General features: G+C 34.7%; 1 protein-coding gene across 2 annotated transcripts in view; it reads left to right on the top strand.

Annotated features, from left to right (window-relative positions):
* pns (DENN domain containing pinstripe) overlaps nt 1-25,478 on the top strand; it is an 83,169-nt gene extending 57,691 nt beyond the window's left edge. For both annotated transcript variants that reach the window (XM_089244359.1, XM_089244358.1), the window contains 7 exons: nt 9,707-9,825; nt 9,930-10,027; nt 11,456-11,527; nt 16,701-16,783; nt 19,369-19,492; nt 20,513-20,705; nt 25,172-25,478. In XM_089244359.1, the coding sequence (XP_089100485.1) occupies nt 9,707-9,825; nt 9,930-10,027; nt 11,456-11,527; nt 16,701-16,783; nt 19,369-19,492; nt 20,513-20,705; nt 25,172-25,355 (873 nt within the window). In that variant the 3' untranslated portion in view covers nt 25,356-25,478. The remainder of the gene's footprint in view (nt 1-9,706; nt 9,826-9,929; nt 10,028-11,455; nt 11,528-16,700; nt 16,784-19,368; nt 19,493-20,512; nt 20,706-25,171) is intronic.
* Nucleotides 25,479-26,124: the final 646 nt, after the last annotated feature.

Below are 26,124 nucleotides of genomic sequence, written 5' to 3'. Positions count from 1 at the left end.
TAAATCAGTAATGATACAGTGAAAATCCTACATAGCAATACCCTATGTAGCAAGGTTTTTTTCCGGTCCTGACACAATTTTGATAGTGCTATTATATTCTATCTTTACTGATATATATCCTGTATAACAATACTTTTTCCTGGTCCTTTGACCATTGTTATTTGGGAGTTTCATTGTAGTTAAAAAAATATACAGGTTGTTCTGTAAGTCCTAATGTGGCCTTTATCTCATCAACCGTTTGTCATAGATGTAGGTTTCAATGTAAAAAATGCTCAAAATGTGTTCAGAAATCACCCTGTACTAGTTTTGAGTGTGAAAACAGTCTGTCATAAAATAAATGAATTAAATTTTTAAACAGACACCTTATGTTGCCCTGTACCTTCTGAGGCCAACAAAATACTTTTCATGTTTCTAAGTGCATTATTTGCTGAGTTATTTGAATTCAAAAATCGTAGAAAAGTTTGGAAAGAATAGCATAAATGAGGGAAAGAAGCTTCCATTAGTTTATGCTGTTCTTTTCACTTTTTCTCAGATTTTTGAATTCAAATATCTGACCAAATATTTTTTGTTGACCTCAAGAGAGACAGGGCAACAACTTTCTGATCAGAAGTTAGAGAACGGGGTGACCGTATAAACATTTAGATTTTCATATTTTATATGCAATGGGGGTGTTCAACGTGTGGCCCATCGTCACTATCTTGGTGGCCCGCCAAAGCATTTCAATCAAATGATGCAATATCATTCAAAAATAGGGTAAAACGAAGACTTTGACAAAAAAAGTCACCCAGCTTCATATATACTTATAACAAGGACAGGCTGGTCAGTGTACAGTATTTAGCATCTTAATGAGGCCTTTAATGCAAAAGAAGCCACACCATACACTTCTTCACCATAAATAACTTCGAGTACATCCTATCCACTTTGAGTGGGAGAAATGAATGGAATTTCCATGGTATCATATTTCTTGGGTGCATGGTTGGGAAAGGAGCAGGTGGATGTATGTATGCATCTTGATTAGTTGGAAGAAAGGATTTGTACAATATTGGTACTGTTAGTTTACTTGTGGTTTTGATCTTTGAAGCCTTTGATCAGAAGCCTTTTAGTCTTTAAATGAGTGCATGATGGTGAACCGTGATAGCAAAAAAAAAGATAAGCTGAAGAAAAAGAGATTTTTTCAATAAAAGTGTCATCCCTCTATTTTTTTGTCAAACACAAGGCTAAAGCAGTTTGGCTCATTTGCGATGGGAGCATAGCCATGATGAACGAATGCAATATTAAGAGACATTACGATACACAAAGCATAGTGCGAAGTATTCTGAATTGGAGGGACATTTTTTAAGTGAAAAAGTCAATGAACTGAAATCGAAGCTGAACTGTCAACAGTCATTATTCTTTGGAAGAAATGAACAGTCTGAAAATTGTGTTCATGTTAGTTATATAATAGCAGGAAAAAATTGTGAAACATGGGACCCCCCTTTGTTGATAAATAATTTGTTAAAGAATGACTTCAGTCTGCAGTTGATGTGCTTTGCCCATCACAGGCTCAAGCTGTTTCGAACATTAGTTTGTCTGATGTGACAGTAGCAAGAAGCGTGGAGGATCTGTCTGCAGATGTATTTGAAACCTTCAAATCCAAATGTAAGGAATTTTTATTTTACTCAGTAGCTATAGATGAATCGACGGATGCAACAGATATCTCACAAGCAGCTATTTTCATTCATGGTATTGGAAAAACTTAAAAATTGTTGAGTTAGCTAGTGTCGTTGCACTTGAGGATACCACAAGAAGTTTCGCAGAAACATTGCCCAAATGTGAGTTGGACTTAAGCAACATGTCTGCCATAACTATAGATGGTGCTCCCTCTATGACCGGTCAGAAGACGGGTAATCACATTGATAAATTCAGATGCCAAAAAATATGGAACTACGAAGATGATGGCTTTCCACTGCATCATATCATACACCAGAAAAACTTGCGCGAAAGTTTTTCTCCAACTTTGAACATGTAATGTCTGTTGTAGTGAAAGCGGTTAACTTCATTCGATCCAAAGGACTTAACCATAGACAGTTTAAAAAATTCTTAGAGGTTTTGGAAGCTGAGCATGGCGATGTTATTTATTATACAGAAATATGCTGGTTGACCCGGGGAAAGATGCCACAGTGCCTGTTTTCTTTGAAGGAGGAAGGTGATGAATTCATGAAATCCAAAGGAAAACTTATTTGAGAGTTTCAAGATAAAAAGTGGGTGAGAAATTTTGCATTTCTTGTCGATATCACTGGTCATCTAAACTACCGCTTACTGGGAAAAGTTCCATAATCTTTATCAGAACGTTAAAGCATTCGAAACTAAATTAGTCCTTTGGGAACGTCAATTGCAAAACAAAAGCTGGATACATTTTCCTAAATTATTGGAGTTAGTAAATAAATTTACAACTTGGAAACTTGGACAATTGCGTACAGTGCATTTTAAATCGGAGAATGGAATTCAGAAGACAATTTTCCGACTTCCGCGAGAACGAAATTTCTATGAAAATGTTTTCCTCATCATTTTCGGTCAATATCAAAAGCGTTCCACCAGAGCTACAACTACAATTTGCAGATTTGCAATGGGACTACAGTTAAATGCAAGTTTTTTTGAAATTCCTTCATTAATTGATTTTTATTCTAAGTATGTGTCTGAAGAAAAGTACCCAGAAATATGCAAACATGCATTGTTTGTGTGTTCTATATTTGGCAGCACTTACATATATGAACAGTTGTTCAGTCAAATGAAGAATACAAAATCAAAAACTAGAACACGTCTGACTGATCGGCATTTGAGGCAATGATCAGCAATTTACAAAACACAAATTTTACCTAACACTGAAGCTTTAGTTAAGCGAAAGCAATGTCAAGTTTGGCATTAATTTAGAAATTTCATTCACTCACATTCGTAATGTAAGTAACCAAAGACCATGGTTGATAAAAAAACCAGGGTTTTTTGGTTTATACCATGTTTTTTTGGTTTAAATAGTATTAGCATTAAAAACCATTAATATTTCTGAAAAATCATTCAAACTTTTAATAATTAATTGAAATAAAATGTTTATTAATGTAATTAACACTATTCTCATATTAATTAATCAATAAATATTTCTTACATTTTAACAGAAATCAGCTTTTGCAATTTAATTATTTTTTGGTTAATTCAATGGATTACTTTGTGTGTGTTTGAAAATTCTTTTAATGTTAATCATATAATATAAAGATGTTTTCTCCAGTTACTTTCAGTATGCTTAATTAGGAAGCTATTTTGCAAAAAACTATAATAAAAATTAGGTGAATATAATGTATTTAATGAAGTATAAATAATGCAGATTAATTAGCGATGATTTATGATATACTAGGTGATTATAACTAAGGTTCTGATTTCAAAATACTAAAAAAAAGAACGATTGTCAGAATGACTTGAAAATTGACATGAATATTCCTGAAAAAATGCAACTTTATTTGGTAAAGGGGAAAAAATACTTAAACATGTAAATTTAATGACATCACCCAACACGTGGGAAATTTGCTCGCAGAATGGAAATGATAGCCATTCATGGCAAAATGATAACTTAATTATAGCATTGCACGATTTCATAACTCATGGAAACAAAAAAAAAACAAAGTAATTGAACAAATAACTATGACTTACTCAAGAAATGTTAAATATGTTGTCCATCGTGTTCTGGCCATGAGGTGAAAGCACAAAAATTCTTGTTCAACAACAGAATCAGAGTATGCCATGGCCATGATGTGGATTCGCTTGCAATTTTCACCTTTATTAAACCAAAGGCACCTCCATGTTAATATTCTTGAGGAACTTCTAACATATAGGGGATGTGCTGGAGATTGCAATTCACCAAAGTTTGCAATCTGAACACTGTTCATAACGTTTTGAGGTACCCCCTCAGCCAGAAGTTGCATCCTGTTATTATCAAAATTGGTCTTCAGCAGCTGCTTTGCTGGTATTGCAATGTGCATCTTGATAAAAGTTGTTCTACTAGTACACTAGTCTTTGTCCTTTAAGGACAGCTGGTGTCTTTATTGGATTATAGGACCATCTGTGCCCCTAGCATGATGGTGTCACTACTGTTGCTGCTTCTTTGTGAAGGGAAAAAGAAACCCTGTGAGATATAATGCACCACTACATTTAGATGTGTGATGCAATCCTAATTCATGAATTTGCTAAAGATATAGAGCATCAGAATGTAGCCAAAGGTTAGAAAATGTTGTAAGAATGAGAAATTTTAGCTTCTGTATATAACTTTGAATAACTAAGATATTTCATATGAAAAAAAATAATATATTCAGGCCACTTCTATGAGACTTTTTAAAAAAACACTTATACCACCATATACCATTTAAAGATATACCATCAGAATGTCCCCAAGAACATAAAATATGGTAAAAATGAAAAAGGTTGGCTAGTAATGAACCAATATATTTTTCAAGGAAAAAATTCATATTTAAGCCACTTTTATTTCATTTTTTGAAAAAACCACTTGGTTAAAACCAAGTTTTAAACTAACCAAGTTAAAACAAGGTTTAAACCAAACAACCCTGCCAAAGACTTTTTTATTTGGTACGTAATTAATTCAACATATACATGTATAAACAAAAATCATCCATTTGCATTCTGTTTCATACAATATAAGAAATACCCAAAATAATTGGCCTTACTCCAATTCAGTTTAATTTTTTAAAACGAAAATGCTACATAATGGAATCATAAAATATGTAGTATGCGTCACATTTTAATTTGTCGTATCTGAGCATAGGTAGGATCAGCCTTTGGAAGGGGGCTGGGACACACTGAGATTGATTGACGGCACAAGAAATCTCTGAGAAAAATTTAGATTTACCAACTTTCAAAAGCATTTTCAAGTAACAGAAATGTATTAATATAGCAAAAAAGGCATTTTTTGACACTATAATTTGAAACGTTTTTTTTTAAATCAGCCAAAATTAATATTTGTTAAAATTAATTGAATATTTTAATTTTTAAAAATATTTTGAAATATATTTAGTTTGTGATTGTTTTTGGGGGCACCCCTCCCCCCCTACGGCGTTAATGAGTGGCCCACGGAACGCATCAAAATTTTTATGTGGCCCTCGAGCATAAACCGTTGAAGACTCCTAATATACAACAAACGGTTGATGAGATAAAGGTTGCATTAGGACTTGTAGGACACCCTGTATAGTTATAACTATTTCCACATCATTTAACCAAAAATGAAAATTGCAGTACCTGCAATTTTAATGATTCATTTGAGATTCATTTTTTCTCGACTGCATGCCGCTGCATAAATTTTTGAGCTATCAAGTTGTAGTATTGAGTTGACGATATGAACTGAATGTATAGATATGATTCCATACTTTTTAATAGATGGCATTAGTAGCACTGCTTGCATGAAAATTAACGAGGCAACTCCTGAATGGTTTAACTGCAACCTTTAATAGCTAGTATGTTATCACAGAATACAACAGTATCTGTGTCAAATGTAAACAATAATTATTCCCCTCATTAAAAATGTCAAATTTCAATAAAATTTATGCAATTACTGTTTGTGCAATGAATGAATGAATGCCAGAACTTTACCACTGGACTTATCCCGTTGCCGTGATCTCTACCAGCCCAGCTTTGTTGCAGAGTCTGGAACACTTTATTTTGTGTCAAAAAAGAATATATTTTTCCCAGACAACTGGGTACTGTTGCGGTTAACAAATTTTGTGGTGATTACAGATGAGATTGGGTTGGGAGTTGGAGAAAAGTTTGGGGTTTCGTTAAGATGGATGAAAATGTACACATATTAGGATGGAGGTATATTTTAAAAGCAATTGAGGACCCCCCCCCCCCCCCTGCCATCTCATCTGTTATCTTGCACTTGCCATATTATATACACAGGATACAAAAAAACAAAATGAGAATCTTATTGTGAAATATAAAATATCCATCGGAGCGAGTCATCTTGCTTAACACCTTATTGGTGAGCAAATGGGTTTGATAACTTGCAGACTAGAAGTGAGCATCAGTTTTATTGAGTTGAGTCTACTTGCTCCGGTGGATTTGATGAAAATATACAAAATAGAAACATTGTGTGGGGGAATATATACAATTAGGGATCACCCGTGCCATCTCGTTTAGCACCTTATTCGGTGAGCAACATGAATACACGTGTGTTGTGGACATGAAATGCATGAAGAACTTAAATAGAGGAAAGAGAAATATACATATATATAACTAATGTTTGTGCAAGATAAACATTAATGTTTGTATGAATTTTTATTTCATTATTTTTTCAAAGAAAGATGCAACAAAAGCGTATCATTTGCTGCTGGAAAATTATGGTGGGAAAATTCTCCATCCAGTACAGTTTGTAAAGAGTGGTTTAGACAGTTTAAAAATGTTTATTTTGATATACTATGAAATTTGGTTGATTTTGATACATGCATGGACAACCACCAAAATATTATTTTAAGATAAAGAATTGGAAACATTACTGGATCATTACATTATCCTTAATGGAAACATTACATTATCCTTGTTAAACACATAATGTAATTGGTTACCAAAAATTAAATGTTACCCATCTGTTCATTTCTCAATGTCTATTTGCTACGGGAACAAGGACGCAGCGAGGGGGGGGGGGACTTGGGGGTTTGGTTCCCCCCCGAAATGTGAGAAAATGACCAAAAAAAAAAGAAAAAGATGGCCAAATCCATTGTTCTGTCACTTTGGTCCACCCCCCCCCCCCCAACAAAATTTCTGGCTACGCCCCTGTATGGGAATGATTCAAAAGCAAAGAAATTGGATCCCTTATGAATTGAAAGAGAAAGCCAATGAACTTTGAAAACAATGCGTGTTAATTTTTGTGTGAATTTTTGCTTGAAAGAGAAAAGGTAAAGGTTTTTGCATTGAATTGTTAGATTGGAGATGAAAAATAGATTATCTAGGACAGTCCTAAATGATCAAATGCATGAGTGCATCCAGGTGAGTTAGCTTCATGAATGATGAAACAGAATACTCATCAAAATAAGGTTATGTTGTTTATCTAGTGGAACCAAAAGAGCATAGTCTACTATGAGCTGTTGCAACCAAGTCAGACAGACAATCAATGCTGAATGTTACAAAGAACAGTTAATTTGAACAAAGTATTCAAGAAAAAATAAGAATATGCTGAAAGACATGACAAAGGTGTCATTATCACACATGTTGCAGACTAGTCAAGAATACTATAGAAATATTGCACAATGGGATGTGTTGTCCCACCCACCGTATTCTCAAGATGTTCCCCTTTCATATTACCATTTGATCCGTGCAGAGCAGCCTATCTGGAGAGTGATTTAGTTCTTACACAAGTTCATGGATAATAAATATCATGATTTCATTTTTGAAAATATCCAATATTTTGGATAGAATAGCCACTGTAACTATAAACGTTTTCAAGCATGATGTAAACTAATAGTTAGAATATATCCTTAACTTAAAAGGACAGACCTTAACTTAACCCAGACACGCACATATATGTTGGCAAAGTGAGAACTCTTTAAAGTATGTACTGTTTCATGACTATAGCAAGGAAATATGTTGACAGCCAGAGCAGCAGTAGTGGAGAGAGAAGGGCGTATCCTTCTGATACCCACCATAAAGTCACAACAGCAAAAATGCTTTGACAAATATATTTCTTTCCTTCCTCCAGATAACATCTAACTAACACGGAAAAAAATAAAAATTATGAGGTATTTTATGAAACAAGGGGCAAACGACAAATGACTTATTTTTGGTGGTATTACATTGTAAGAGAGGTGAAATGTTCTTCAACCAATCATTTTGAGTATCACACATGTGCTTTTATTTACGTTCAGACCCAAGTTAGAATGAACAGAGATTAGTGCTGACTATATAAATGTTTTCACAAAAGGTGTAAGCTAAAATTTAGATAATTTATAATTTGACATCAAGATTGGATACCAAAAATTAACTTGATGACTGGATCGTTACAAAACAACCTTACCTTTTTTTACAGAATTCATTTGTTGCCTGACAGATAGGCTTGTATGTTGTCATGAGAAAATATTGTGGGAAAAATGAACAAATGCCTTTTATTTACTCAATAATGAGCTTAGTCACACCCAATATTCAGTAATTGGAATTTTAGGAGTTGTATATGTGGGTTACAAATACTCTTTTGCAAAAAAAGACGAAGCACCCCTAAAAAATAATCCAATTATCTCGAAATTTTATATGCAAATTTTTCCTTTATGCCAAGTATGCAAATAATTAAATTTTCAAAGCTAATGAATGTTAACTTCAGTCATAACGCGCGTTTCTACTGTGCAACTAGCATTGTATAAAATAAAATAGGTAACAATTGCAAACGATTTACCCTTTCTCGTTGTTGGCATTGCAGTTCCCTGGAGACACAACCCATCATGCTGTTACGATGTTGTCAAAGACCATATAGCCAATTGGAAGATTTTGAACGTGGTCACATAGTCGGGTTGCATGAAGCTGGTTGGTCATACTGAGCAATAGGCCCCCACCTGCACTGTATGGTCACGGTTATGCAAAGGTGCTGGCAGCAATGGTAGCTGCGAAGAACTCGTCAGCAGAATGAAGGCTCTGGAAGGCCAAGGTACACAAATGTGAGGCAAGACTTGATGATTGTGTGACAGGCCCGAACTGCCCCAATGACATTATTGTCTGCTATCCAACGTGCTACAGACTCTTCCATACCACCCATGGTACTTTCCACCATCTCACGGCACTTGGCTGAGGCGGGGTTACGCTCACAGCGGTCTTTAAGACATCTGCCTTTAACCCCACAACATTGGCAGAGTCGTCTAGAGTGGTGTCGCAGCCGATCATCAGGGCTGCCAGCAGACTGGCATCACATAGTGTTCAGCGATGATTCCTGCTTCAGTCTTGGAGCAGATGATCATCGGACCCATGTGTAGAAGGGCCAGGGCCAGCGGTACCAATCAGCCTTTGTTTTAGAGAAGCATACAGCCATTACCCCTGGTGTGTGCTTACGATAGCAGGTCGCCTCTATTTGTCCTACGTACAACTTTAACAGCTCATCGATATGTTGATGGCATCCTGCGGCCAGTTGCATTACCCTTCATGGCATGTCATCCTGGGGCTATTTTCCAAAAATATAATGCCAGACCTCATACAGCTCACATATCTCTAGACTGCCTCTGTGCTCTTGATACTTTTCTTTGGCCATCAAGGTCACCAGACCTTCCGCCAATCGAACATGTATGGGACATGGTAGGCCTCCAGATTCGGGCACCCAAAAATGTCGCAGATCTGGAGCAACAATTTATGAATGCCTGGCAGAATGTATCGCAAGATGAAATCAGGAATCTTTATCATTCCTTACATTGATGTATACTAGCATGCATCGCCGCCAGGGGGGTTCACCAATTACTGATCTGAACATTCAGTGTGCAATTGCTAGCTATTTATGGGTCCTACAGCTTTGAATTTTTAATCATTTCATTATCTGTGTATAGGTTTTACACATACTTAATTTATTTTAGTTTAAACAGTAAATTTCTCCATGGTGCTTCGTTTTTCTTTTAGGCAAAAGTGTTTATATATATATCACACACACAGTGATTTAGAGCTTTTAGCATGAAGAAATTTATGAATGATAAATTTTTATATCTTTTAGCATAAAAATTTAGGCATTCTCTCCACTGTGAGGATAGGGCATGATAACTCTGGCATTTCACCAAAATGGATGGTTGAACATGTTATTGTGAGAAATGAAATCACTGGGCACACCTACAAGTAAGGCTTCTTTATGTTTTGTCAGTATGTCATTATAATAGGGGGAAAAATTTCGGTTATCCTTTTCTCTTCAACTTATTCACAGTCGGTACATTGTTTTTCAGATTTCCTTGTGGTAGGTGGTTGGGAAAAGGTGTTGATGATGGCAGCACTGAAAGATTGTTGGTAGGGGAACTGGTTCCAAGAGACTGTGATACAGATAGTGAGTAAAAATGTTGAACCAATTTCTAATTTATACAGTGAAACCTGTAAGAAACAGAATGGCAAGAGACTGGAATAATATTCCATTTTAGACAAATTTCCATTTTATAAAGACAAATCAAAACATTAATCGTTGAACAGACTACATTTTGATTCCGTTTAAGACAGGTTTCCATCTCATGCAGTGCCTGTCTTAGACAGGTTTCACTGTATATGAATATGTGGAACTTGTGATTGCTACATACTGAAATATCCTTATAATAATAATTTTGTGCATAAATACATTGATCTTTGGTCAAGATCAAATGTTTCAACCAAACTGCCTTTAAACTTTTTTCTGTGATATATCATACAACATTTTTTTAAATAAATTTTTTAAATAAATTAAGTTTTCAAGAAATCTTTGGCAAATGACAGCTCCTTTCACAAATCTGAACAAAATCGTGCACAAAATCAGCCGGTCTGTTTGAATAAAAGGAGGTAAAGCAGATACAACAGTGTAAAACAGACCCCTAAAAAATATTTTTGCAACTGCTGGACTTTGGTATTGGCGAATGTATGGAAGGCTGCTACGTGAAGTATCAGAAGATCAAAATCCTTATTTCAAAAGGAAGGATCATCAATTCCATTCCTTTGATATCAAGGTTAAGCCGGCTCGTGGTTTGATTGCCAACGTTGGGAATGCCACAACCTCGATAGCAATAATTGCTCTGAGTAATCTGATTTTGGTTCCAGCTCTGACATTGATAAAGAAACAGTCAACAACAGCAATTTCTCTGAAATTGAACTGAAATTGTTCTGATGACAGATGATGAACTTAATCTAACTTAACTGATACAATTAATACCAATTGGGTTTGCTTACCTTGGAACAATACAGTGGAGTCTCAATTAAGCAAGCCTCCATCAACTAAGGCCTCTATCGACAAGGGCGCATAGCCATAGCAAGTTTGACCATTTAATGTTCTTTTCATAGGGGCAGCATGCACAAAAAATCCTGGTTAATACCGAATATTTGAAAATACCTTTGCATAATTTTTACATTTTACATTGTGGCAGATATCCTCAAAACAGGTGATGGTATTCAACGGGAAAGATGGTCTCTGCATTTAGACTTGAAAGTTTTTAATTGAATAATTTTTTTTCAATTCTAATCAAATTTTTCAAATTTATCTTGGCCATTTTTCCAATCGTTGCAGACCATAGGTTGAAAGTCCTTGGTTTAAATCTTTGTTAATTCTAACATAGTGATTTATGTGTCTATGGTGATAATTTTAATCTGACCTGAATAGAAAGTTTTTGATGGTTCTGCAACAACTAGGCCATTCTATATAATTTTAATCCAAACAGCCCTGTTAACTGTCTTCTGTTTTTGTAAAATTAAAGCATGTTTTTTCAACTGCATTTTAACTATTCAGTTTTTTTTCCAGCATTAATTGAAACTTGCCGCACACCTCCCAGGTGTCAATCTCCCAATGCTCTTAGAAGGACTTCAGAACCAAGTATGTGTACATTTCTTTTGTGAAAGCTTATACAAAGCGTATTTTTAAGTAAATACCATTTTGAAATAAAAAGAAAACAAGTTGACCTTTTCTTAACAATTTTTTTTATTTGAAAGCCTGTACCATCTACTTTTCAACATAATTTCCACCAATATTAAGGCGCTTATTGTATTGTACAACCAGCTTTTGAATCCCATCCTCATAGAAGTTTGCCCCCCTGATTTGACAACCACTGCAACACAGCTTTTTTGATTTCATCATTGTCATCATGGTGTTGACTAACCCAGATGCTTCTTCAAATGCAGAAACATGTGGTAGTCACTGGGTGCTAGAATAGGACTGTATGGAGGATGATCAAGTTGTTCCCAGCGAAATGACACGATGAGATCTTTGGTTCGGCTAGCCACATGTGGGCAGGCATTGTCATGAAGCAAAACGATGCCCTTACTCAGCTACTCAGCATGCCACGCCTTTTTATTTTCGATTGCATGGCGCAGTTTGGTGAGGGTCTCACAGTACGTCATAAAATTTATTGTGTCTCCACGAGGCAAAATATCCACAAGCAACACCCCCCTGCCTGTCCCAAAACACAAAACATAGTACACATGATTTTCCAGACTGAAATTATTTGCTTGAACTTCACTTTCTTGGGTGATGTTAAATGCCGCCATTCCATGGATTGCTGTTTTGATTCCGGTGTAATGTAAGCCACCCATGTTTCGTTGCCTGTCACAATTTGGCTAAAAAAATCATCACCTTCTTTACTGTACTGCTCAAGGAAAGTCTATGCAATGGCTAAACTTGGTTTTGTGCATCTCGGTCAATATTTTCGGTACCCAGCATGAGCACAACTTTCAATAATTTAAGCGTGCTGTCACAGTTTCATAGAGAACACTTCTGGAAATTTGAGGAACTCATTATATAATGACGAAATTGCAAAGCGCCTGTTCTCCCTCAATTTTTCGCCAACTTTATGCATCAAATCTTCAATAATGACAGAAGGTCACCCACTTCGTTCCTTATCATGAACATTCGTGTGACCATCTTTAAAAGCTCTAATCCATTTCTGTACCATCCCATCGCTCATAATGTTTCCTCCATGCACTTCACTAATCTCACTATGAATTTCAGCCGCTTTCACGCCTTTAGCACTAAGAAAACGAATTTCAGCCGCTTTCACACCTTTAGCACTAAGAAAACAAATCACAGGGCATATTTCACAGTTGCCGCCATTCTTAATTTGCAGAGGAATTTTATAAATACTCACAAACAAATGGTCAAATGTTTGCATAATGGCATCTGTGGTTTGCCAACAGATGTAGGTACGCAGCGTGCAAGTGCGGAATGCTGACTGCAGTGCTGCAGTGGCAGGATTTCAAAAACAGTACTTACTTAAAAAACAGGGCTGCGTGTATAAGCATGTGGTTCATTTATGAAGATAATTTTATCCAATTGTCCAATAAGTGTCTAGTTATAACAACATTTGAAATTGTTGGTTTTTTTTGCATCTTGTATACTATTCAAATACCATATGTAAGAATTATGTACCGAACGTATGCAATTAGCGAAAAAAAAATCATACTCAAAGTCTTTGTTCTACAAAATTATATATTTGAAGCCAGGCGTATCAGTGTTATTTGAGTCTTCAAAATATCAAGGTTTTTATTGACATATTTTTGCATACATTCCTTCATTTCGTCTATTGAATGCCATAATTAAATGTTTGGAAGGCAGGTGAGATAAAGAAAGAAAATAAAGCAGAGTGGCCAGATCAACAAAAACGGAAATTGGGACTTCTCTTGCCAACAGAACAACTTCTTTACCTCAATTTTGCAATACTACCCGAGGCAAAAAACAGACAAAGTATACGGAATCTGCATACTTGTTTCTATTTGATTTGAATTATGATCTGGCATTTATTAGTAAGAAAAAACGTGAATATATATAAAATTATAGAATTGGGGGGGGGGGGAGTAGATAAAATATTGCTAGAGAACTGTGACAAATTTCATGCTACTTTCGAACCTTGTGGAAATTTCATGTGATCTGTCTGCTGAAAGCTTCCCTTTATAGAAATCTTTTTATCTTAAGAGATGCTAGCACAGGATGGTTGGCTAAGTCATCACGGAACTGAATCGCTACCATGCAAATTGCAACATGAAATTGTGTGAACCAGAGATTCTCTTAGCCACACAACATTATTTCAGCTAATACTGGCTGCCTTTTTTTGGCTACATCTAGCTCACATCCAACGAAGAATGAAAATCTCCTGCTACTTAATGTATGCTTCAATTTCCTTGAGAAAAACTTTGTGAATTGAATGTAAAAAAGAAAACAGTTTCTTTTAAGTTATGTGAATACTGAAAACAGCAAATGTCGTCATAAAGCCTCCATTCCTACAATATTTTTGTTTACATGTAGTCGCTCCTATTTCAGGATGTTTTGTAATCATATTCACTTATAATCTCTATAGTAGTTAAAATAACTGCTTCATCATTCTGGGTAGAAAATTAGTTCAACCACTTAATTAAGATACCTAGAATGTTTTTGGAATTCAAAAGTGCTTCAACAAGATGACTATTTTCAAGCTATTTTAGATGGTATTTGCATTTCAAAGTAGTTTTGCAGTCAAAATGACTGCTTAAGCCTTTCTAGTGTAGTTGTAGAGACAGGAGATAGTGGCAAATAATGTCATTATTTTGGGCAATAATATAAAGATGTTATCTTTTTTTTTTTAAAGTAAAAATTCAAAGTTTTTGGTTTTTTTTGGCCAACGTGATGTAAAGTTTTTTTCTTTCAATGTTTCGTTCAGATGAGTAGTGAACATTTTCAAGAAATAAAATCTTACGTAACCGAGGGAAAAAGACTACTACTTATACCTTGTCTCTGCTTGAATCATACTTCTTCATCAGGATTGGTCCGTTGAGCAAGATTTCCCACATTGGCCGAAGTTGTTCTTAAGGGCTCTGGACATCAATATGTGTGGGTATCAATTTCATCATTTTTAAGACAGCAAACCAAGCACTGTTGATCTCCATCCTCTCTTCCTTTCTGTTGAAGCAGTTCTTGTGCTTTTGAATCTCGATTGCTTCTCTAAAAAATTCATGGAAAATATCTTAGGTCGTTGTGTAACATTACAGTTTAGGCCCCCCGCAGAATCGAAATTTGCAATCAAATATTTCCGCTAATGTTTCTTTCTGTACGCTATTACCCACGGCTCAAGTGTGCGTCTTGGATACATCAGGTAATCAACACGTTATCCGTGCACTTCTCAACACTGGCTCTCAGTGTTCCTTTATTAGTGAGGCATGTGTCGAAGCATTGAGCATTCCCCGCAAAAATGCCCGCTTTACTGTGAAAGTAGTGGCCGCTGTGGATGCTGGCACCACTAGAGTGTTAGTGAACTTAAAATTGTATTCTACCTATGATGATAATCATTATATTGACATTAATTCGTATATTTTGGGAAAGTTAACAGCTCCATTGCCTACTGAGTTTGTCCGTTCGAATGAACTGAATTCTTATGCTGATTCACTTAAATTAGCTGATGTTTACTTTGATAAGTGTAAAAATATTGCCATTATTATTGGAGCTGAGCATTTTTTCTCATTGATACGCCCAGGGCAAATACGGGATTACGATAGTGCACTCATTGCCCATAATACATTGTTTGGTTGGGTTCTGTCAGGAAAGATTCCTTCAAAATATAATGGAGCTAATAATAACTGTCAGTCTAATGCTAATTTGATATGTCTTCATTCTGAATTGGATATCGATGAAACACTTCATGGTTCCGAAGAGATTCCTACAGTGTCCCATGAAAACTGTCTCTCCCCTGAAAAGAAATTTTGTGAGAGGCATTTTCAAGACAATTATCAACTGTGCACAGTAACTTACGGAACATCATCGCCCCCGTCCCCACTACTAGATTATTGCATAAGGTGGCCTTGAACTGTGAGGAGAGCTTATCAGCTGTTGCTGACACCATTAAGAACGACACATATGTGGAGGATATAGTATCCGGTTGGATGATTTGACAAGCACTATAAACATTTCTTCGCAGCCGCAGCTTATCGGTGTTTTTAAAGAACATGACTTTCATTTGATAAAGTGGCGTTCTAATTCATTGGAGCCAATTGAACATATTTCTTGGGATGTCTCTTATGAAAATGCATCCGTTAAAGGTTGTGGTGATGGTATCTTACGGGTGGGAGGACGTTTGCCATATTACTCTTTGAATCGTTCTCTTTCAGTTTGTGGAGTTGAATTTCCAGGGCTGTCAACATAAAACAACACAGAGGTCACGTATCGCTTTTGACAGGAATATATCGCTGTTTCTGTGTTTTGCCCGGAAGCTGTTCATATCGAAGTTTATCGATCTTACGCCCAGTACATTTTTTGCAGCCCTTCAACGATTTTGTTCACATGCAGATGCTACTAAACATATTTATATTGATAATGCCATAAAATTCATCTAAGTAGAAATGTTATGCTCAAGTAATCGCCATTTGAAGTGCTAGGTATATTTTTAAAAGAAAGTGTTAATTTTTCTGTTAATCAATTGCTAAGATATGTATCAAGAATAATATGACACCATGCATATATTCTTGATAGGGTGGGAGTATGTTTGTGTATGCAGCTGTAGTATTTCATATTATTATTTTTCTCTGTATCGCCACTAGATGGCACCGCTTACAAAATTATTATCTATATTATTTTCCCGCCTTTTGAGGCAGATGTCATTTTTGTATTGGCTTGATTCAGTCTTACCTTTGCTTCATCTCATTAATAAACGTTTTTTCGTTAATTGAAACCTTTGCGTTCTCCGTATGTAATGGCGCGTTCATCGTTCGTATACAGCATCTTTTAGTGGTACATTTGTGAAGAGCGATGTAACATCTAAAGGTTTTTTAAAACTATTTTTATATAACTTTTTTCATTGATATTATACCAGTATTGTTTGATGGGAAAAATGTGCTATTGCACTGAAATACTTTTGTGAAGGAAACTTGATGTAATTAATTGCATGTCTTCCAAAATGTATGACTAAAAAACTCAAAGTATTAAGAGCTCCTTGTGTAGGCATCTAAGAAAAAAACAAAGAAATTCTAATCCAGTCAGTCATCTTATTTATACTGGGATAAAAACCCTTCATGTTTTCTTACTATTCCAGAGCTGAAAATTCCTGAAATCCAGCAACTGCTTGGAGATGCTGTGAACAACATTGTAAAATACTATTATAAGCCTGAGAAAGAGGTAACTCTAGGATTATTAGGATTCTTTGTTTTTAGTATTATTATCCTTATATTTTTTTATTATATGTGCTGGTCCAGTATTCGTCAATTGGGGACCAGTGCTCGTTAGTGGGAAATCTGTCTTAGTTTTGTCTGTCTGTTTTTAAGTACTTAAACCTCTGGCTGTAATAATGACCATGAAGAAGTTAAACTTAAATTAAAAATAATAACATCATTGCTTCAAGAACCTTTTAAGACAGTGTTTCATAGCATTTTTGATGTCGCTGACCCCTGTAGTGAAAGTCAATGCTCTGTGAAATTGTAGTGAAGTTCAATTTTGAGCCAACACCCCCCCCCCCCCCGACAAAATGTAATTTCAATAATTTGCATATCATAAAAAATTGAAGTAATAAATTACAATCTCCCAGCACTAAATGTGTCATTCATGCAATGGTAGTAAATGAAAATGATCCCACAGGCCCCCACCCACTTCTAGGAGTCTGTTGACCTCTGGTTGAAAAACACTGACATAAGATAAATCTGATCCTTTTAATGGAGTATGAGTAGGGGCAAAACACACATCGGCTAAATGACTGTCTATGCTAAATTTCTTTAAAAATCAGTTTTTTGACTGAATAACATTCCATACAGCTTCCGTCACATATTCCTCAATTAAGTTCCTGCAGAAACCAGCATATGTTGTTGCTACGCCACTTTACACAGCTGCAATCACGACTTATATAATTAGAACAATGTCTATGTCGCCATTGAGTACATTGTTACCTTCACACATAGGCAGGGTTGGGTTTTTGACATGATAAGCATCAAAACTGTTATAAACCATCAAAAACCTAAATGAATGCTTTTGGCTACTGTTTTGAACACAATAGATATATAATGTGATGAAAAACTTACTTTTTTTGCACATTACAATGCTTTATTTTTAAACACTAATTTATTACATTAATTAAAACAAATCATTATATAATTTACAATTTTAAATTTTTTGATTTAGAAAAAGAGTCTAGAACAGATAATATATAATTTTATGGTTCATTTCATCCAAACCAGTGTTCAATTTACTGAGCGAAATAGAGCTATTTATTCAAAATACATGTTCATAAGTGGATAGGGGTTCAGTGTTAGGTTTTTGGCCTCAGAAACTAACTCTGCATTAAAACAGTCAAAAATTTATTGTCAGTGTTGTCAAATAGTTTTTCAACCTGATATGTTATAAAACAAAAAATTGCTTTGATGTGGATTAAAGTGTTTTATATTTCGAGTTATATAATTACAGAGTATAAAATATATAAATTAATCATATCAGAATATTATTTTGATACTTTAAATTTTCTGATCTGCCCAAAATTTTATTCCATGTTGAAAATTCTTGTGCAGCATCTGTTAATACACCAATCTAACTCATTTATTCTCACCTAAAAATGTTTTATCTTAAGTCGTATAAATTTGGGGAGTTTTAAAGAGTATTTTCAATCATTGCTAACAGGACTCGATGCCCAAAACATTGTTCTGCATGTTTAGATACAGCTTCAATTGGAAAACCATTACATTATTTGCGCTAGTAAATATACCATATCATGGTCAAACTTAGTCATTCATTCTTACTTTTGTACTAAGAATAAGTTACAGGAGTTTCTTAAGCATCATATGCAAGTCAGCACTGCCAAATTCATGGGCATTTTTAGTCCTAAAATTTAGAGTTTTGATTGCTAGGTATATTCTAATGGTATTCACATTAAGGGTATTATTTTTAGTAAATTGCCTAGATAATTAAGTATTATCTAGATAATTTAATAATAATAGAAATCAACAGTGCAGCTGTTTATATGTATATACATGTTCATATGCATGTAAGCAGTTGAAGAAATTTTGGAAGGTCAAGAATCATCTTGAATTGAAGAATATCAAATCATTCTTCAGCTTTTATGCTATGCTCTATTAAAATTTTGTATTTTTCACTAGAGAAAGTATATATTATATATTGTCCAAAATAGTTCTGCAGCGAGTGGAAAATTATTTTAGTTATATTAGTCACTTTAAACATTACAATCAATCAATGTGTATTTCCAATGGGAATTTTTATATTTAAGAGCAATATATTTTAGGTTTTTGACGTGACAGTTTAAACCATAGTTTAAGCCAGTGATTCCCAACATGGGCATTAACGCCTCCTGGGGGGTGATGGATTATTCCAGGGGGGGTGGTAGAAGCTACGTGTACAACATAGGATTTTATGGGTTAGATTGCGTTGGTGGGGTAATGAGAGAAAAAAATTTCTGAAGAAGGTCCCTTGATGATGGGACAAAAAAGGCTGGGAAACTATGGTTTAAACCATCAGAAACTGTCATGCGCCAAAAACCTGTCAACCCTTGCCATAGGAGTTTGACGAAATAACAGTCTACATTACTTGCAGGCAAAAGAAATTCCCTAATTCAGTGATCACTTTTATTGTGTCTCCTCTAAAGTTTAAAAGAAATGACATAGACCAAATGACATTCAGCCAAACCCTTCAACTGATATTATCTTTCAAATGCCTTGAATTCTATAAAAATATATCATAATAATTGATTATTTAAAATTTTCTAGCGTGGAAGTGTGACAGTTTTGTTGTGCGGAGAATTGGGATTAGTGTATTGTTTGGAGCAGGCATTTCTATTTGGATTCAAAGCTTCTCGTTTCTTTCGGCATCTTTTTCTATGGGATTTTTTTGGTGAGTACATTGAACAGTTATTTTGCAGGAAAAAAATTGTGAAACAAAAACTGTTTTAAGCAGTTTTTCCCTAATGCTATTTATTTTCCCAAAAGCTTACATTTGATAGCCACATTTCCTTTTAGCCCTAGGACCTGCATTACAATGAAACATTGCAGATAGAGGTGTTTAGCTGTGAGATCATAGAAAGAATGAAAGAAAAAAAGATTAATGCATTTTTTCATTAAATATATATGTTACAATAAATTTGATAAATCTGGTTATTATGCATAATCACTGACCATTTCGGTAAGTTTGATAAATTTTGCAAATTTATAACATTTACCAGTGATTATGTGTAATCAACAGCTTGGTAGATATGATAAATCATCAATGAATTTACTGGAGACTGTTCGAATTTAAGTCTAGGATCATGGATTCAACCGGTGATGGTGATTGTATTTGAAAATGTTGATAAATGTGAAGAAAGTTAACATTACAAAGACAAGACTGATGATAATTTATACGTTTTTATCTTCATAAAACTTAATTTCATAATTTAATTTTTATAGAAAAATATGTGTAGGGCACCCATCACGTACAAGAGATACTGGTAAGTGGTATTGTCGCATGATTTTTTCCACATTTATCATACTAACTTCATTCAGGAATTATGTTCCGGTAAAATAAAAAAATAAAAGTAGGAAAATTTATCAAAATTACAGAGACAATTGGTGATCATGCATAATAACTGGCAATTATGGATAATCATCCATTTACTGGTAAGTGGTATTGTCGCATGATTTTTTCCACATTTATCATACTAACTTCATTCAGGAATTATGTTCCGGTAAAATAAAAAAATAAAAGTAGGAAAATTTATCAAAATTACAGAGACAATTGGTGATCATGCATAATAACTGGCAATTATGGATAATCATCCATTTACTGTAACATATAATTTTCAGGTGCATTAAGCAAATAAAACAGAACTTTATTTTATTTACTCTATTTTTTTAAATGCAAATTCTTCCTATATAGTGAAAGTGAAGACACATTTTGAGAGCTTACTTTTCAAAGAAAAACCTACAGCAAGCTTGTTAGTCATCAGCGAGTCACATGATCACATGGAAGTGATGAGATCATTTTGCGCATTAGTGGAGAAAATAGACAATTCGAGTTGCTCAGTTGGAAAAGATGGAAAATTTCAGTTGCTTGTCTGTTTTGCTGCAAGGTTAGTAAATGTTAGCAAAATATAGCTTGTAATAATGCAAATGCAATGCAATCTTTAAAACAACTGCTGTTGGTTTTCTGTAGTTTTCCGATTTCACTTCATATTATTAATTGGTTCCACAAAATAGTTATGTAAGATCAAATCACATAAAGTGAGCTGAATTTATCTTGACTAAAATAAAGATTGGGGGGGGGGGGTCTCTTCTGAAGAATGAGAAAATAAAACTTAACACTCAGCTATACATTAATCTAATACACAATCTTACCGTCTCCTACAACGTTCTGTGAAACAAATCATTGTCGGAGACAGTCAAAAATACCCGACTATTATAGCCTCCTTATACTCTTTTAGGAAAAAATTATGTTCAATGTTCATATTATGATTTTATAAAAACTATTGCTGTAAATAGGAAAGTGTTTCTATTATAAAATTTGTGTGCATTATTAAAAAAATATATATATTTCTCAAATTTTTCATATTATTTCAGGTATTTTTCGAATTGGGACTAATTTTTTTGGGGAAATTGGATTCAGAATGTTTTTAAACAATTACTGGGGTTGCTTGGATGCGTCTTCATAAATTTCTCTAAAAAGAAAAATTGTCTTGATAAGGAAGAGTATACCGCTTTTGAATGGAATCAATTGTTCCTTATTGGGCATTTGATCAAAATGATTATTGGGCATAATTAACATTGCTTACTATGTTCCAACTTGAAGGCATTTGAGGGTTGCCTATCAGTTGTCCAATTGAGCTAAAATTTAGCACAAATTGTTTTTTTTTGTTGTTGACTGAAACAAGATAGTGGGTAGGGGTGGGAGCTAAACTTGTAACACTAGAAAGAGAAAGACTGACTTTCTGTGTGACCTTGTGTCTGTGAAATTATGCCACAAAAAATGACTCAGCTAATGCAAAATGAAATGCTACTAGAAACAAATAATACAAACCACATTGAGACACCATCAGTGAAAATCTAGTACAACACCAAAATGTCAACTGATTTCCGTAAATATCAGTGATCTCAATATTATCCCATTTATCGGTAGCGAAAAAACTGCAGCAGATGAAAGTGTAAGAAATATAGTGGGATCCTTCCACGTCAATATGTCATCAAGGATTCCAAAATATTTTTCAAGAAACTCATTACTTACAGATACTGAATTACATCACTGGAATTATGTGATTTTTTTTTTTTCGAATCTAAATAAACTAGCTTGGTTGAAACCGTTTGGAAAGAACACACATTCGTTGATCATATTCACAATCTAGAAGCGATGTAACAATGAAATTTTATTGAGAATGTAGGAAATACAGATCCCCGTCTCCCTCTCTCGAATTTCCTCCACACTGACGCTCATCAAGAAAGGTCATTTCCATGCACACACAACAGAATACTTTAAAATTAAATAATGATAAAATATATTAACTGGTCAATGGTTTTACCCACAACTTCTTTGTGGTATTCTATTCGGTCATAAAAATATTTTGCTGTGCTATAAAATATTAAAATGTTTAAAAATTTCCGGAAAAAGCAATGGGGTCACACAGACCTCTTCCTATCTTTCTAAGTATAGTCCCCGATCTGTCTTTCTAGTGTTAAAAAGTTGAAAAATAAGGGTCACCCTACTGTGTATATACAGGATGTTGATTTGAAGTGGCAACAAACTCAGAGGGGTGATATTAGGCTTCAAAAGAAACAAAAATTGTGGCTTAGAACATGGTATTGGAAACCATGTTTAGCAGTGAAAATCGCAAAAATAGACGGCAGACTGCCAGCGCACCCTGAGCATGCTGATCACATGTCCGAAAATCATTAGTCCATTGCTGTTAGCTGTGCAATGACCTTCATGATCACAACTTTGAACAACTCCTGTAATAATTTCTCTTATTCCTTTTTGTTCCACTCGATGTCATACCCTTCCTAAGTATTTTTGTGATTTTCACCGGGCCACTGTGGTGGTCAGGTGATCATAGTGATAAACTCGCATAATGAGGTTCAGGTTCAAACCCCCACCATTGCCACAGTGGTGGTTGGCTGAAGTTGGTTTTTCTGTGGTTCCTAACTTCGAGGCATGGATGCGAGCTGAACTCATCTTAAAGAGTCTTGCCACAGAGAGCAGCAAGTCTGAAAACGGTAAAAATATTCAATCATTACCATTACACTTCACTTTTGAAATATAAATGGCAGTACTGAAAAATCAGATACAACACTGGATACGCACTCAGACTGTTAAGTACACACACACACACACACACACACACAACTCACTCTGTAGTAAATTGCCCATGGTGATAGACCTGAGTTGTGTTCAGTGTGAAAAAAAATATTTTCACAGACTTGAACAAGGTTTGCGATGCCATATTCTGAGGCAATTTTTGTTCCTTTTTGATGCCTAATATAACCCCTCTGAGTTTCCCACCACTTCAAGGCAAATTCCTACATACATTATATGCCATACCCTGTACATCACTCATTGTATTTATTATTATTTATTTATATGTTACAGTCAATGTTCGAATTCTAGGCTTTGGCCAGTAATGCTCGTGAAATGGCAGGGGATCTCTGGCCAAAGAAAAAGCATGATTCGGGGTCATCACCTAGTTGGCATATTTTTCGTGATATAATTATTGTTATCTATAGCAACCCTAATTGTCAAAGGAATTGGAATATTGATATCTATTTAATAGGGTATCAAATATGTCTGAAATTTTGGACATTGGCTGGGTCAGTTGGTGAACTGGCCAATTCTGGGCTATAATTTTTATATAAACCTAGAAGAGAGAAAAACGCTTATTGTAACATATCCATCGACCCCCAGCGAAAGGGTCCTTGTCTAGTACAGCCACATGATTATAAACACATGGACTGATCCTGGAAGGCATGTAAAAAGATAAGTACACATGTATATACAGTGAAATCCCTCTTAACGGTCACCCCTCTTTTACGGCCAAATAATAATTTCCCTTTGTATAATAAAAGTATGCATTTTTAACCCCTGATTAACGGTTACCCCCCCCCCCTCTTTTATGGTCAATTTTTTTTGTCCCGCTGGTGTCTGCAAAAGAGAGGTTTCACTGTACTATAAACAGGATTATATAAGGACCATTCTGCGGGAGGGGGGGGGAGTCTATGGATATATTACATTATCTTTTATATGTTATAATATCACACATAGATTTTTTCACCAACTTAAATTGGACAAAGGAAGGTAAGAAAAAGAGATTCAAACACCATTTCTTTTCCACTGTTTTCACAAAATGTGACAAAATTCCACGTTCTGCAGCTGAAAACAAGTTCCATTTAGACGAGGTTGGACTGACATCTCAGTCCTCCACTTGCAATGTAATGAAATACAAGATGATGAATAAATGCATTCTTCGCCTCTCTATGAAAACTTTGCCAACAAGCCAGGAAATTCTGAATATTCCTACCAAATACAACATTTCTAGTCTCATTAGATTGATTTTCTTGGATTATAATTCTGATGGATTGTCTGCAGCCGTTTTTGTTGAAAGTTGTTTGATGTGTTCATCCACATTAGTCTTATCTACATCCCAAAAATGTTCAGATTTTCATAATTTTATTTTAATCCTGTCGTATCTTTTATTTTCAGGTTCATAGAAGGTAATGATAACGTGATCAGGTATTCCCAAGAGATCTTTACGATCGGTCTAGGGAATTTGTTAGTGTGTTAGTAGACATCCATGCCCAAACCGGGATTCGAACCCTGCATAGTCAGAAGCTAGCTCCCTAACCACTGCACTGCCAGGCTGAATGTTTCAAGATTTTAAAATCAACTTTGCAAAATCATGTTACTGTGAAATATATTCCTAGTTAATTATATAGTTTATATATTCCTAATTTATTCCAATTTAGTTCAAAACTCATCACACTTTATAATTGAAATATACTGATGTGTTCAATGATGATTCACTGAAGGATTAGCAGATAAAAAATAAAACAGATTTTTGAGAACCCTCATAAAAATGCTCATAGGTCGAGTCCTTCAAAAACCCAGATGATTAGTGTACCTCTACATTTACAATTTCTTCACATGAACAGACAATTGTTTTAAAAGTTATTTCCAGATCTTAACGTGTCAGTGAAATTTGAGTTCATTCAACATCATGTTGAGCCCATTAAAACATTATCACTAAATGCATGGTCTCCACGAGGATAAAATTGACAGGTCTCCAGCCAATTCTTATCATTTTTTGTCTTTTCACACTATAAATTCACTAGGGGGGGGGGGGCTCATCTCATGGAAAGTCTGGCCAGTGGGGTCCACCAATGATCTCAGCCTAGGAGCCCCTGCTGAGTTATGTAGGGGTAAAAATAATGTGACACTGAATCTATCTCTCTCTTATATTAAAAAACCAGCCGCAATTTCTAGTTGACTTTGTATGTAATTAAAAAACAAATGATATGTGAAGTCTGCTTTGAACTGATTATACTTTATTTCTTCTAGGGATCACTTGCTCCATCGGATGATACATCATATTGCTTCTACACCTGTTACTTCGACCATGTATGAAGAACAATCTTTTTTTAGGAATCCTCAACTAGTTTCATTCCTTGTTGAAATACTTGAAAGTTTGTCTGACTTTACCATAGTTTTAGAAAATTCACTCACAAAAGGAATGGAGAATTGAACATTCAGCAAGAACTTTATAACAAATTTTCAGTTTTTTATTCAACTGTGTCATATGGAATCATGTTATGAAAAAAAAATGTCACCATTCATATTGTAAATAAAATGAAAATCGTTCATTTAACTTCATTGTGGTTTCATCACTATTTCTAATAGAATCGTGTATTTTGGTCCAAGAAAAATTTCAGATTTTTGTTTCACAAAAAATCTAAAGAAAAAAAAACCCAATTTTTAGAAGTTTCAAAATAATTGTTGTTCTCTTCCCCCTTTTTTTGTAGGGATAGTGGTACCATCTATTGTAAAAACAAACAAATGTGTGACACACAAACTGTGTGTCCAAACAAATATTGAGACACAACACAAGTAATACGTAGAAACTTAACAGTATTATAATAACAGCAGAAACCACACACACACACAACGTTACAACGGAACCAATTATAACGAACATCGCTTACAAAGGACATTTAAAGTAATTGTAATAATACAAGGTGGTTATTTTTATCCTTAACGAGTTTTATATAAGCGATTAAACATCGATCGTTGTGTTATTTTGCATAAACGTGGATATACTGCATGACTTGTACCTCTTGCAATAAACATATATTTGTAATATACTTGTAAACATATATTGTGTGATATTGCAAAGGTCATGTGCACATACGTCTTCATTTCTAAGTTCCAAAATCTGGTAATTCTACCTGAAATAAAAAAATACATTGCATATTCACGTATAAACTGTGAAAAAATAGTTTTGGTTAGAAAATAAT

This window comes from Pholcus phalangioides, unplaced genomic scaffold, assembly GCF_987345545.1.
Source record: "Pholcus phalangioides strain wild (caught in Gottingen) unplaced genomic scaffold, Ppha-v1.0 ptg000015l_1, whole genome shotgun sequence".
In the NCBI taxonomy this organism is placed as follows: domain Eukaryota; kingdom Metazoa; phylum Arthropoda; class Arachnida; order Araneae; family Pholcidae; genus Pholcus; species Pholcus phalangioides.
Note: the sequence above shows the minus strand (reverse complement) of the source record. Positions and strands in the feature narration are given on the sequence as shown.